Source organism: Gekko japonicus, unplaced genomic scaffold, assembly GCF_001447785.1.
Source record: "Gekko japonicus isolate JY-2015 unplaced genomic scaffold, Gekko_japonicus_V1.1 scaffold482, whole genome shotgun sequence".
Classification (NCBI taxonomy): domain Eukaryota; kingdom Metazoa; phylum Chordata; class Lepidosauria; order Squamata; family Gekkonidae; genus Gekko; species Gekko japonicus.
This window is the reverse complement of record NW_015167068.1, coordinates 731,620-746,841: the sequence shown is the minus strand read 5'-3', so window position 1 is coordinate 746,841 and position 15,222 is coordinate 731,620. Positions and strand designations below refer to the sequence as shown.

Sequence of the window (15,222 nt, the reverse complement as noted above, 5' to 3'; positions counted from 1 at the left end):
GTCTGCTCCGTACCGTCTCCTGCTCCAGCTAAAGTGCGTTGGCCCTTTAAGAGACTGGTCAAGGAGTCCTAGCTCAGAGAGGGAGAGAGAGAGAGAGCGAGCAAAAGGAGAGAGAGAGAGCTGGAGAGAGAGTGGGAGAGGGGGGAAAATCAATCGGGTTGAGGAGGTTTGGATTCACTTGACAGGTTCAGTTGGAGGCGATCCTAGGTGGCTACTGTGACAAAGGGAGAAAGAAAGGGGGGGGGAGGAAAACCAAACAACAAAACCGGTGCGGGTTTTTCCAGCATGTTAACTGACCCCGATTTACCCCAGGAGTTTGAAAGGTGAGTGCAAGAAATCGTAGTTGGTTTGCATGTCTTTCTCCCTCTCCTGCGCCCGCTTCGCTTCTCGTGGCATTATTCTGGTTTGTCGGTCTTTCGGAGAGATCTTCCCCGCAGCCCTGGCAGCTTTTGTAAAGTGCAACTTTCCTCTTCCGTGCCCGTCTGTAGAATTGAAAGGGGGGGGGGGGAGAAAGCAAAACAAAACAAACTGCCGGCTTCTCTGATCTGTAGTAGGAGCGAAAAGACTTGATCTCCCTTCCCTTCCCTTCCCGGCATGCCGTAATGTCAGATTTACAACTGATGGGTGTTTGCTTGTTTATTTCAATCTCTTTCCCCCCCCCCCCACCCCCCCCCGGCCGCCTCTTAGATGGGAAAGGGATCGCCCCCCCCAAGTCCTGTAATCTACTTCGACAGAGATGCCTTTCGGATTTGGTTGAGCTCCCTGCTCGGGGTTTGAATGAATATCATCAGGGCTGAATATCTCCCCCCACCACCACCTTTCTTTTTTCCTACTGATTTCTCTCCCCTCCCCTTGCTGGTCTCTCTCTCTGTCTGGATTAATCTGTTAAGCTAATGAGAGCAACAGTGTCTTAGGCAGATTTCTCTGTGTGTGTTTCTTTCTTTCCTCCCCTTTCTTGGGGGGGAAAAAATCGGTGTTTCTCCCCCTGTTCACAGAGCGCTTCCCGGGGATGAATGGAAGAACAGTCCCTCCGGCTTGAAACTTTCTCCGTAAGCCTTCCCTGAAAGTTTGCAAACTCACCACCCTACTTTAGTTTTTGTCCCTCTAATAGGAGTGCTTATTGGGGTGGGGGGCAAAGTTAACATCCCCCCCCCCCCTAGAGCAGGCAGAGGAGAGCCGGGAGCTGGTCAGGGGAGCCAAGTCAAACTTCCTTTGGAGGTTACCCTCAGCAGACCTCTGCGACCCTATGTCAAACACTGATATTTTGATTTTTACCGCCAACGTGCTCCATTGCAGGGATACAGTTGCTCAAATCACGGCTCCGAACAGCTCTAGATCACCCACCCTTGGATCCTAACTTCTTCCAACAACTGTTTATTTCATGCAAAGCCGCCCTTTGCTGAAGATGTTGGGAAGACCCCTCCTGGGCCATTTGTATACAGTCGCCTTTGGAGGGCCAGGGACTCCCTCCCCCCTACATTTCCTTTTCAGCATTTTCCTCTTGTTCGACTGTAAGGAGGAAGGCAAAGTTTGCATTTCTAAGTGGCTCCTTTAAAAACAACAACAACAACAACAACAAAGTCTTAATTTTCAGAACGTAGGCTTCTTACCTTCCCCCTCCCCAAATTGCATGCAAAGCCACCTTCTGCAGAAACATTTGGTTGCATCTGACGATGCAAGGGGAGATAGGTGACAGACCAGCTGGTTAAAAATATGCTAAGTCAAGCTGTTCAGCCTTCAGACTGCCGAATAGGATAGTAAAAGGGACCGGGAAGGAGGGGGGGAAGAGGGGGGGGGAAACCCCTCAAGCATCTTAAGAAGGCAAAGGGGATCCACACAGAGAGAGAATTTAGCATTTAGATTAGCTAAGAAAGATCAGACCGGCTAGGTGTGCCTCTGTGAAATAAGTAAAGTAAGAGAAACCAGCAATAGGAGTTTGGGTGGTGTTTTTTTTTTTTTTTTAAGAACTCTTGCTTTATTTTGTAACTTAAAACGCTGCCATGTCAGAAAACACCTTGGACTGGAACTTCTGAACTCCGTCCAAGGTTTTATTTGATCTAATTAATTCCCCTCCTTTGTTTAAAATCACTGACATTTCTCCCCCCCTCCCCTTTCATAATATTGTGATACTGCCCTACCTGAGAGAGACTTAACTGTTTACCCGAGTAGACCTTCCCTTTACTGGGCAATAATTTTGTAGCACTGTGGGTCCTCAGAACTATTCCGTCTCCCGCAGGGACACGGTTGTGTACGAACCCCCAGAACATGGGTGCAAACATCTGAGTCCTTCGGACTCCCCACCCCAGCCATGAGCTGAAATAGGTGCAGAATTCGGGGACATAAATCGCGCTCCCTAGTTCTTTGCTGCATGTCCTGTCCAACAGAACTCACTTTCGTTTTCATTTCTGAAGCCAACTTTTGGCAAATGAAGTCTTATCCTCCCCACGCCCCGAAATGTGCTTTCAGAGTTTTGCTAGCAGCTAAATGAGAGTAATGCCACCAGCCTTCGCAGGTGGATGGAGATCCAGGTAGATAGTTAGAAACGATTAGACGCGGACGGGGGAGGAATCCTGCAATACCATTCCTTTTATTTACCATGTTCCATCTGGGGTTTTGGCTCATAACACAAACCAGTGTCTCTGTTAATCATTACCGTTTGTTTACACTTGGTGTGTTTGACGGTAGTCACACACACACACATGGAACTCTGTCCAGGTTGTGCACTTATATTTACGACTGGACATGTATACTTCACATGAAAATGCATGTTGCCTAGGCAGAGATGTTGCAGTCTTAGTTTTCCTTAAAGGGGGGGGGGTGTCTTCTGCATGCCCTCTGAAATTACAGTGCTACCACCTGTCAGACAGAAAACGACAGTGTTATTAATACGTTTGAGGCCCATTTATGAACTGGACAGTGGACTACCAGGAGCCCTGGACTCGTTCTCAGGAATGTCGTTGTTAGCTTGCCTTTCAGTTTACCGAGTTTACATACTGAAAGGGATTTCTGCCTGTCTTTCCTGCGGCTTGGATATGCTCTGAAACTTTCAGAAACTTTGCAGGGAAGCTGATGGCTTTCATAGGAAGGAAAGGGATCCTGCTTTTGTTTTTGGCCTGGGGGGTGCCTTCTCTCCCCCCCCTGCTTTGAACAGTGAACGCGTAGGAGACAGGAATAGAAATTGGTGCAGAAGCCGTAACAATATTAACATCTGCTGGTTTGTCCAATTAGCTTGCCCAAGCTCAGGACGGGGCTGGCATGTTCAGCAAAGTTATTCGATTCATCCTTCCTCTTTTTTTGTTCTTTGTTTCTGAAATTGTGGTCAGATTTGGATGGAAAGATGCTCTGGACCGTTTAAAATGTCGAGAGAAAGACGGAACACAGTTAAAAGGTACAGAGAGATTCTAACTTGATCAACCTTCCCGATTTTTTTTTTCCTGAGCTCAACGATGATTGGCGAGTTACGATGAGGGACTTGTGGCGGTTGGATTTCATACTAGGATGCCTATTGAAAATAAAAAGGGAGAACAAAGCCCCCCCTTTGCTGTTGTTCAAAATAGAGACTCACCCACCCCGCACTAGTGAGATATAAAAGGCAACTAAATATGAAGTCTTTTTTAAAAAAAGAAATAGTTTGAAAGTACCTAAATGTCCCAAAACTTATCTGTGAACTTTAGGAAGAATGACTAAAGGCACAGTTATGTTCGGTATAAACATGGAGTGTGTTCTTTAAATAAATGTAAATGAAAAAGAAATAGAAATAGATTTTAAAAATTGGAATTACCCACGTGCATGCTGTATGTATGCTCTCCAAATCTGAAAGGAGTTGGCACATGTTGATGTTTCTCTGCAGGCCTGCAAAACATACTATGGACAGCAGAAAGAAGTATAAATTCACTTGTATTCCTTTAAGTTAAAGGGTGGATTGTTCTCTTTTTTTAAAAAAGAAAAAGTATGGAAAAGTGAGGGCAGAAAAGGGTGCATTATATGGGGGGGGGAGTTAACTCTGTGATTGACTTGGTCTAAAAGGTATGGTGACGCTTAGATTAGCATTTGACAGCTAAAATTCTGGGGAATTTTAGATCAGCAATTGGCTGCAAAGGTTCAGAGCATTAAATCCCCCCCCCCTTTTAAGGACAATATTCGGAGTTGCCCCACACGTGTCAACTAGGCCTCCCACTGTATTTATTTTGGGGGTTCTCCAACACCACTAAATGACAAAATCTTTCTTTCCTATAATGCAGTTTTGCATTGAAGTTCCCTAGGAAAAAAAGCAAAACAAAAAAACCAAAACCAGAACCCAACCCCCCAAAACTCCTCTGCACCCCCCTCTCAGTGTTTGTTGCTGTGGAGTGGTGTGGAAAAAATTTACACCCTTCTGTCAGAGGGCCTGGTCAGAAGGATATGCTACAATGCTCTTCCAGAATGGATGTACTGTTGTATTTTCCCTCCCCTAAAAAGCTGAAGTAAGTAATTGTCTTAACAGTTGGTATGTGGCTTCCTTTAATCACCACACAACCAGAACTCTTATATGTTCCGTTTCGTAGATTTGGGCATCGATTGTACACAAGCCCTCAGCAATAACTACAGCCGGCCATTCTGACAAAATAGCATTAAGGCCCGCTGTCTTTTGCCTATAGTTACTACAGAAAGAGCAAGAAATCTTTGTTCACCGTGCGTGTGAGGCACTATTTTGAAGTGAGTTTGCGCACTTCAATTTTTTTTCGGGGGGGGGGGGAATCTCTGAGGAAACCTCTTCGGCTGCAACTTTGCTTGAATAGTTTCTTCACCTTACCGCCCGTAGGTTTGGACAGCTATTTCCCTAAAACGTCTCTTGCTGGCCAGAACTGTGAAATGAGGCTGAGGAAGTGACCACTCTGAAGGAAGGTGCTTGGCCCACCTCTGACCACACAGATAATTGAAGCCACCAGATTCTAGGTAGTTTCAAGGTGCCACGGGGTGCTGAAAAGGGTCAATTTTTGAAATGACAGGGAGAGAGGTGTGGGGGGGACGTTCCCACCTTCCAACTCAAGCCATGGGACTTTAAGGGAAAAAAAATGTTCCTGCAGTGTGCTTCCTTGATACCTAGAAAAGCTGAGAGGACTTGTCCCCCCCCCTCCCCCTCTCCCCCTGTTGTCCAGAGACATTAAGTATAATGAATGCATGAGGTATTTACTGCTTCTTAGGGGAGCTTTTAACTAGCAGCTATATCTGTGTCAGAGCCTTATTAAAAATGTGACAACCTGTCTCGTTGTTTTAGCCATGGTGCCTTTTGATAGGGATGGAGCAAGTACCCGTTAGCTCCTTAGGAAATATATATATATTGCATTTGAGCAGGCTGTACTGAGGGAACTAGAAAACACGTGGGCCGTGACCCTAAGACCTAAACGCAGATAAAGTGCTGAAAATATGACTCTGGGCGATTGTTGCATTAGTTATTTCAGAACATATTTACCAAATAACTGTATTTTAGTGGAGGTAGATAAGTGGAGCTGATATTTCCCTGTTCCTCCTCACTCCAGATTTCTCTGGTCACAAAACTCCTCACTCCAGATTTCTCTGGTAACAATTTCTCCTTACTGACAAAGACCCCTTAACCCAAATATAGATCATTGTCAGTCCCCTCAGTATCTTTTGGAAGCCTGGTAATGGCAGAGAATCTTCTTAATAGTTGTAATATTCTGCTCACTCGGTACCATTTTGTTCAGGGGAGTTGTCATGTCAGTGGGAACGTGTTAGGAAACCCCCCAAAATTGTTTCATTCAGCACTTTTGAAGCATAAGTGTAGTTCTGATATTCAGTAAAAGGATAAATGGAGATGGGATTTTTGAAATGATACTGAAAAGATAAAGAAAATCCACTAGGGGTACGTATTTACATAACTTGCTGGATTTACTTGATTTCCCCCCCCTCCCCGTCTGCAAATATGTGAGTTAGTTTACTTGGCAAATTAGCCGCTTTTCTAGCACTGCAGCCCATTGAGTGGTGTAGCTCTGGTTGCAGAAAAGTAAGGCACTAAACTGTGCAATTTCTTTTTTTGTTGACTATTTTAAATGACTGGGGGGAAAGAGAGAGAGGCTTTGAAAGCTGTTTCGAAGGATTTCAAATATTTGTTTCTCAAAGGTGTGAGATTAATTCGAGGTTTACCCTTTATAAAAAAAATAAATGTTCCTTGTGAAAATCTGCCTGTTTTCAAAGCCTGTTCTGTGTCTCGCTTCTCTGGAGATCGAGCGATGCCTGATCCAAGCCAACCACTAGGGGGGTATTTGAGAGCGGTGGATAACAGCATCTTCCTTTCCAGAGAATAACCGTCTCACCTCAGCAGAATTCCAGTTCTAAGGGGTTGCCAGTTTTGAGAAAGCGTTGTCGCTTGAAAGTTACTTACAAGGACAATAAATCTGTTTTTGGGCAAATTGGTGGGGAGGAGGACGTCAGCAAGATTTTGTAGGGCATAAGGTTTTGATCCACGAACACTTATCGCTTGGGAAATTTTGTCTGTCTCTAAAAGTGTTACCGAACCCAAATTTTGTTCTGCTACTACAGACTACCCGCCTGAAAACCTAGTAGAATTCCCAATGATGCATTGTGTTCAAAATGGTATTCGTACCCACAGCAAGTAGACGGTGGCATTCACAGGGGACAATTCGTATTCCTTCTTTTAGGCCACTCAGTTAAAACGTGATGCTTCCAGAGGCATCCAAGCTTAATCTGTCGACGATTTGTTGGGAAACTTGTTGACAATTTGGGTCCGTTTGTTTGTTTTCTAGTGGGCTTGACGTTTCTGGCTACCCTGTCCTTTGGCCGCTGCACTTGTTAACTAATTCATTGGAGGAGGTAGAGTAATTACCAACATGAAAACCATGGCACAAATTCTTTGCATTAGCAGAGGCTAATTTTACACCTTGGAGATCTGTGTCACACCTGCTAGAGAGAGAGAGGGAGAGGGAGAGATTATTGGCATCCCTATCTGAGAAATGCCTGTAGCTGTCATGGTATATGAGGGGGGTGAGTTATGCTGACATAGCAACTGAGACAAGTCCATCTCCTTTGGTCGTCTACTGCAATCCTGTTCTATTTTTAATTTTTGTTGTTGTTGTTCATTATTCTATAGGAAATCCAGTCCCAAAGCACTGTGGGTAAATTAAAAAAAAAAGCCCAACATTTTGTGAGATCCAACATCAAGGGTATGATCCTGTCCAAATTACGTCCTTTTAAGTCTCACTGATTTCTATAGGTAGTTTTTTTTGGTTTTGTGCCGTCAAGTCGTATCCAGCTTATGGTGACCCCATAGGGTTTTCAAGGCAAGAGACCTACAGAGACGGGTTGCTATTTGCCTGCCTCTGCATTGTGACCCTGGTATTCCTTGGTGGTCTCCCATCCACATACTAACCAGGGCTGACCCTGCTGAGCTTTCAAGCTCTGTTGTGATCCAGCAAGCCTGGGCTGCCCAGGTCCGGGCGGTAGGTAGTTAAAACCAGTTAAAATCTCCCCCCTTGAAATTTTTAAGGCTTCCAAGTATATAACTTAGGTTTGGAGTCTTTCCTCTGTGTTCTAATAATTGAGAAATGACTTCTGTAAGGTTGAAACTATATTCAGAAAGATCGTATCACCTTGCTAACCTGGGGTTTCTCGTGATAAATGGCTTTAGCTGATCTTTTGTATTCCGGTATCTTAAATCTAAACGAGCCTTATTATATTTGTTCTATCCGGCATCTTTTTTCGGAGCCAGTCCTCTCTAGCTGGAATCATTTGCGATTTGCAGCATCTGAGAAACAATTGGATTCCACACGGTGCTTTCTGTTCCTTTTGGGTTTTGACACATTATTAAGCACGTATACTCAGAAGTAAGCCACATTTAGTTCAAGGGGACTTACTTCCTAGTAGGTAGAATTATGATTGTACTGTAAAATCAAAAATCGCATAATATAACTGGGAGATGGAGAGCACAAAGATGTCATCTCGGGCCAAAGATTTCCTGAGTTGTGTTGATAATGATGCCTCAGAGGGTTTTCCGTGGTGTCACTATCAATGTCCAAAATCCCATTAGAATTGAGGAAACCTTGGACCCGGGATTCTTGCAATGGCATGAGCAACCGTACCCCAAAGCTTTTTCACACTTCTGCAGTGTCACCATGGATGTACAAAATCCCATTAGAAAAGGTTATTCAGTGCACAGAGATGTGCACTGCACCATTTGTCCTATGGTGGCCAAAAATGACTTTAGGACATAGCACTCCCCCCCCCCAGTCTTGTCACAGACTAATCTCTACCATGAAACAGCTTTGTGCAAAATCTGTAATCTGCAGTTAAGGATCCAGTCCCTTTTGCCAATGTACAAGCGCCAGGACACAATTTTGTACTTGTGCGAAGTACTGGGTTGGCTCACAACAGCTATGTGATGCCATGGGATGCGAATTGCTAGTTCAGCGGTGGCTGCGCAACTTCCATTTGTTGGAACGGTGGTTCAGGGGATCTGTTTCATTTTCACAGATCCATAAAGATTGCAAAGTGTAAATGTTAATTTTTTTGAATCATTCTTGCTTGGGCTTGCTTTTCCACCACAATCATCACATATATCTGTCTGTCTGTCTCTTTTCTTGAAGGTGTCTTGCCTTTTCCGACTGTTAAGACATTCCAGAGTCAGCGTTCTTTAAAAAAATGTTTTCCTGCATTTTGGGAAAAGACAAATTCTGCCTACAGATCATAGGTATCCTTGGGTTCGGAAAATACAATTGAACTCTTCTCAGCATCGTGGAATGCTCCATTGCTCTGTATGGGTTTTTGTTGTTCTAGGTAGGCACATTAAATTTGGGCAGCGAAATATTTTCTGTTTCATTTTATACCACCTATAAGGAAAACCCTTTACTTTCGAAGTCTTGAGAAATGTTTGCTTCTCGGTAAACACTCGTGTTCTGTGGGTAGACTCCCCCCCCAATTTTTTTGTGTGTGTTTTTATTGTGTGTTGTGGTTTGTGTATGCATTTGCATAGTAAGCAGCCTGATCCATGGACCCAACATGTGTACATACTTAATAGCTGGTGTCGTTTAAAAGACAGGCTGCATGGGTTTGACTAAAATTCACGTCTTTCCTCCTCTGGAGGGTTTATTATACAACCTTGGCACTTAGACTAAAGAGCACAAAATGCTTGTGGAATTCACCGCCACCAAATACGGTGATGGCCTCTAGCTCTAAAAAGGAATTGCTTTTAAAAAAGAGATCAGACAAATTCTTGAATCATATAGGTCTGTCGATGGCTAGTACTCACGACACCTAAATAGAACTTCTGTATCCAGAGGCAGTATACCTCTGAATTCAAGCAACTGGGAAGGGCTATTGCTGTCAGGCCCTGCTTGTAGGCGTCTGTCTTCTCCAATGCTGGGAATCGGATGCTGACATCAATTGGCTGATCTATCCGGCAGGGTTTTGTGGTGTTCTTAATGTACAGCAATTTGCATGTTTTGAGAACAGTATAAAATGCAAGATTATTTTACTATCTAGTGTCCATTTCAAGCTGCCTATTTTAATGGGACTGCCTCCGAGTTTTTGGTCAGAGCTAGTCTCTTGTAGGGAACTTTGAAGCTGCAGGAATTGAATTGTCATACTGTTGTCCCTTTGGCGAAAAGTTGCTTTCAAGTATTCAGCAGAACATGGGAGATTAGGCGTGGAGAGCGGACGGTGGGTGGAATCAGCTATGGTTGCACACTCAAGTCTCCGTTTCTCACTGTCAAGGGGAAAGATCATGTGCTAACAGGACCACGTAACCGCCACAAACTATGAAAGGTACTTCTTTTGCCGTAACAATCATACAGCTCCTGGCAAATTGGGGCTAATTGTCAGTGCCCCGGTAGGACTGCTGCCGCCGAAAAGTTTCTGGCTTTTTAAATTGACAATAGGGAATGCAAGAAAAGGCTCGTGTGCTTTGAAAAGACATTCCGTGAGAGCGTGCAGGGGAAGCGTACCGCTTATTAACCGCTTCGGAAGGATTTCTCCCTTCTGAGACCTCAGAGCTTGCTAGAGTTCGAGGCGGCGGGCGAGAGAACCCCCACTGATGCCGAATGGTCAGGGGGAATTTCTCCCCGGCTTTCTGTGACATGCTCAGAGGCTCGGCGTCTCTCGTATTTGGGGATCAGGAAGATGTCCTCGAACTGCTTCCCCTCCTCAGATCACCTTGCCTGGATCTACCACTGAGCCGACGTCTCTCCTTTCCATTCCGTACTTTCTCCTGTGATTTTGCTGTTTGGAGTTTTCCGGTCTGCATCTGTCCAAGGTTCCACTGTCAGTCTCCCTGCAATTTTGTTCGGTGGCACGTTCACACCATGGACAACCGCTGCCTGTTTTATACATAAGGTCCCGCAAACTGTACTTCTGCAGTGATAATGCATATTCCTCCTTCTCTCTCCTCCATGGAAAACAAACAAACAAACAAACAGAAAAATGGGCAGAAAGAGTATGCATGTAATTCCATTCCATGACAGAGATGCCTCTGATTGGCATGGCATATTCGACAACATTTCTGATCCTTTTTTGCATCTGTTATATTTCTGTTGGATTTCTCTCTGTACTATATCACTAGGCTGAGTGTTTGGCGATGCTGTAAACTGCCTTACACTGAATCCAACCATATATTGGACCATAAGGGTCAGTACTGTCTACTCAGACCAGCAGTGACTCCCCAGGTCTCAGGTCTTTTATATAACCTGGATCTTTTTTTAGCTGGAGATGCTGGGAATTGAACCCGAGACGTTCTGCATGCCAAACAGATGCTCTACCACGGAGCCACAGCCCTTCCCTAGTACTTCTTGATTGGAAATTCCTGCACAGGGATGTAAGACGGGGCTCAAGCCTGTGTTTCTTTCACTTTTAGTCTTGCTTCTCCCCCCAAATTACTCCACACCAGATTGACTCTGAGTTTATTTATTTATTTATCTATTTTATTTTATAATTTAGATTTGTATACTACCCTCCTCTGAATTCACAGGGCTCAGGGCAGTTAACATCATAAACTCTGCGATTTAAAATCCAATTAAAATAGCTAAAGATAACAAAAAATAAAATAGCTAAAAATAACAACAGAACGGCGCCAGAACGGCCATACAGTATGTATCACTGTCCTACAATCAATGCTCCCTCTGAGCTGTGGAGTCTTGTGAGCAAAAATTCTTCTTGGTGAGCTACTGTCATTAAAGCTGTCAGCAAGTAGTTTGGCTACTGCATAATTTAGTTTGCTCTGGAATCATCCTTCCTGAGCGAAGACAAAATGTGTGAGCTGGAGGCTAAAAAGCTGTGAGCTAGCTCATACTAACTCAGCTCAGAGGGAACATTGCCCACAATATGTGAGAAAAAGAAGAGGAATGGGGGAGGGGAGGGGAGTGCCAGATGAGATGGAACCTGTTGCTGTTCTCAACCAAACGTCTGGCGGAACATCTCTGCCTTACATGCCCTACGGGACTGCCTAAGGTCCTGCAGGGCACATATGTTATTCAGCAGAGAGTTCCACCAGTTGAGAACCAGGGCAGAAAAGGTTCTGGCTCTGGTGGAGGACAGTCGGATGTCTTTAGGGCTAGGGATCACCAGTAGGTTATTCTTAGCAGAGCGTAAAGCTCTTCGGGGGACATACCAGAGAAGGTGGTCCCGCAGATATGTGGGTTCTCAAACAACAAGTCTTACAGTGCTTCTAGAGGCTTACAGGACCTGATGTAATGGGCATCTAGGAAATCTGAGAGCATCTTGGTAGCACAAACACATACTCTGCGTTCATCATTGGAAAAGCACTTGGACAAAGGCACCGTTAGTTAAAATCCGCACCTCTGGCTTAAGCGGCCACCATGGTTTTCCATGTTCACTGTGGCCTGCTTTTGAGCTGCAATCTTTTTGTGCAAATTAAAAGAACATAAGAGAAGCCAATGTTGGATCAGGCCAATGACCCATCCAGTCCAACACTCTGTCACACAGTGGCCAAAAATACCAGGTGCCATCAGGAGGTCCAGCAGTGGGGCCGGAACACTAGAAGCCCTCCGACTGTTGCCCTCCCCCCCAAGCACCAAGAATACAGAGCATTCCTTGCCCCAGCCTGAGAGTTTGTATCTATACCTTGTGGCTGATAGCCACGGATGGACCTCTGCTCCATATGTTTATCCAGTTCCCTCTTGAAGCCGTCCAAGCTTGTAGCCACCGCCACCTCCTGTGGCAGTGAATTCCATGTGTTAATCCCTCTTTGGGTGAAGAAGGACTTCCTTTTATCTGTTCTAACCCGACCGCTCAGCAATTTCATTATAGTGTGAACTATAATGGAGCAGCATAAACTCAGAACAAGGTGCTTGCACATAAATGCTGCCTTGTGCAAGGCCAGCAGTGTTTCATGTGACACTGAGAACTTGCAGAAGGTATACCATTACATCCCTACTGGGTAGGGTTGCCCGGTCCCCCCGTGGCCACAGGCAGGGGATGGTTTTCTTTTCCCCCTCAGATCCAGACTGGGAAACTCCTGGAGATTTGGGGGTGGAGCCTGGAGAGGACAGGGACCTCAGTGGGGTACAATGCCAGAGAGTCCACCCTCCAAAGCATCCATTCCCCCCCCCGGGGGGGAACTGATCTCTGGAGTCTGGAGATGAGCTGTAATACTGGAGGATCCCCAAGTCCCACCTGGAGGCTGGCATCCCTACTACGGGACAGCAAGTGGGCCAATGGAGATCCACAAGTGAGGGCTGAGCACTAACAAAACTATTTCTGTGTACTGTTGCTGTCTAAATTGATGGTAACTCTGGACCATGGTTGTGGTGGTGGGGAGCTAAGGAGACAAAACCCTGAGGAAAGGGCGTCTGGTTACCCGTGGAACATGGCAAGTCATTTGATTTGCTTTTCTCAGATGTTTAAGTTTAATCCAGGCAGTAGGAGGAAAGGTAGAACGTCTTTACCTGGAGGTCTTTGGCATCCTCCATCAGTCCTTGGAGTCAACATGGCATGTGTCATATGCTAAGCAGGGTCGGGCCTGATTAGTACTTGGACGGGAGTCCTCCAAGGAAGCACAGGTTTTCTACACAGAGGCAGGCCATGGCAATCCATCTCTTTTGCCCTGGTCTACATGGCCCAGGCTAGCCAATTCTATGAAGATCTCAGGAGCTAAGCAAGGGCGACCCTGGTTCCTACTTGGATGCGGGGCCACCAGGGAGGTCCAGGGTCGCTATGCAGAGGCAGCCAATGGCAAACTCCGTCTGCTCATCTCTTGCCTTGAAAACTCTATGGCACTCTCCACCGCCAATGTCAGGGATGTACCGATACGCCGTTCTGAGGGTTTCTTTTCGATTTCAAATATATGCGTTCCGAGTGTTTCTGTTTCTCACCTGTTTTCTTCACTAGCTCCCTCCATTTTGTTAGTTTCTTACACCACGTTTTTACAGCATATGTTTAAGCTATAAAATTGGTAACATAGGTTTTAATAGCATTATTTTGGTAGGCAGGGGAGGGGGGGGAGACTCTGTTTCATTCTAAGTTTTGGAAACTCCTAAAAGAGGCCCCAGCTTTTGTAGTGTGCCAGAGTACTCCATGAAGTTTAGTAACGTCCCTTGATAGTATGGATAACTTTGGTTTAATTAGTAGATTATCCTGTTTTTTCTGGGGGGGGGTGTAGGTTAAATGGCCACCGGTTTGAGGTATTGGATATCTGAAGAAGTGGTATATAAAGACATGATCAGTGACTCACGAAAGCTCCTACCCTGCCACAAATTTTTGTTAGTCTCTAAGATCCTATTGGACTCTTGCTCTTTCCTACTGCTGCAGGTATTGGATAGGGTTGCCAGCTTTGGGCTGGGAAATTGCTGGAGATTTGAGGGTGGATGGTGGGGTCTGGGGAGGCCACCCTCCAAAGCATTCATTTTCTCCAGAGCGACTGAACTCTGTGGTTCGGAGAGCAGTTGTAAATTTGGGAGATCTCCAGGCCCCACCTGGAGGATGGCAACCCCATGTTGTCTAGCAAGGCAGTCTTTAAGCAGTGGCTGGCCAAACCCTTGTCAGGGATGCTCTAGGCCGATCTTGCATTGAGCAGGGGCTTGGACTAGATGCCCTGTATGGCCCCTTCCAACTCTATGATTCTATAATTCTATGAGGCTGAAGAATTAATTATGTTAGAAATATTGTCTGTGTTCTGGCTGTTGCAGGCTTTTATTTCTTCTCATCTTCATCAACGTGGTGGTGGCGGGGAGCCATTTAGTGCCGAAGTTTCGTTCGCAACAGTTTAGACTATTAATATGTTGTCGAACTGTTGCCGAAGTTTCGTTCGCAACAGTTTAGACTATTACTCATTTCCCGTGGAAAAGGTATTGAAGGAATCGGCTTTCAGAGCGCTTGAGGAAAAGTGTCAAAACAAGTTCGATTTTTTAAAAAAAGATAGATCTACTTGTGCCCTAAGTTTCACTTGCTTTGTGAGCATCCCCCCAAAAAAAAACCTCCAGATGACTTAAACCGCCCAAGGAACAGGCATAGGTAGGGTTACTGTAGAGCAGGGCTGCAACCTCCGCTTCTCTTTTGGAATCGCTGGTGAAATTGACTCTGAGCTTTGCTGTCTCCAGAACCGTTGCCAGGCTCCGGCTGTGTTTGCTGTCAGGAGCATGACGGGCGCTCCCGCCCTTTCCCTGAAGTTTTCATACTTTGATGAAACATCATGAGGTCTTGCGCATCATAAGGTTTTGTCTGCTCGACAGTTTGAACTTGCGTGCTGTCTGCGGATTGTTTGTGCTCTCGCAAAGCATGGAAACAGAAAGACAATCAATAAGAGAGAGGGGGAGAGAATGAAAACATATTCAACATGAAATGCTATTTGTTTGATTTGTTTCCCATTCAGCTGATAGCCTATTTTGCCATATGGGATGCTTTACATTTATTGCCATTGTATATCTATATTCTTATAGTCTGAGCATTGAAATGAACACAGACGATAAACGCACTCTTGTAATAATCATGACTTGGGGAATGCTTTCAAGTGTTCAAAGTGATTTGTATTCATTCGTTTGCAATCCTTACAACAACCCTGCAAGGTAGATGAGCATCATTGTCCCCTTATTCAGGGGTCATTTCATAGAAAAAGAGGTGCAGGAGCTCATTAGCATAACTTATTAGCATAACTCATTTGCATATGCCACACACCCTGACATCACAGGAAGTGTGTCAGAAGGCAACACCCACTGCTCAGGCTCCACTGGACTGTTTTGGATTGCTAGCTATTTGGGGGGG

At 45.2% G+C, this 15,222-nt stretch overlaps 1 protein-coding gene across 1 annotated transcript in view; it reads left to right on the top strand.

The window, feature by feature from the left end:
• Nucleotides 1-230: 230 nt before the first annotated feature.
• The window catches only part of SOX5 (SRY-box 5), a 587,891-nt gene continuing 572,899 nt past the window's right edge, over nucleotides 231-15,222 (top strand). Inside the window, exon 1 of the mRNA XM_015412682.1 lies at nucleotides 231-323. Within this exon, the coding sequence (XP_015268168.1) occupies nucleotides 286-323 (38 nt within the window). The 5' untranslated portion in view covers nucleotides 231-285. The remainder of the gene's footprint in view (nucleotides 324-15,222) is intronic.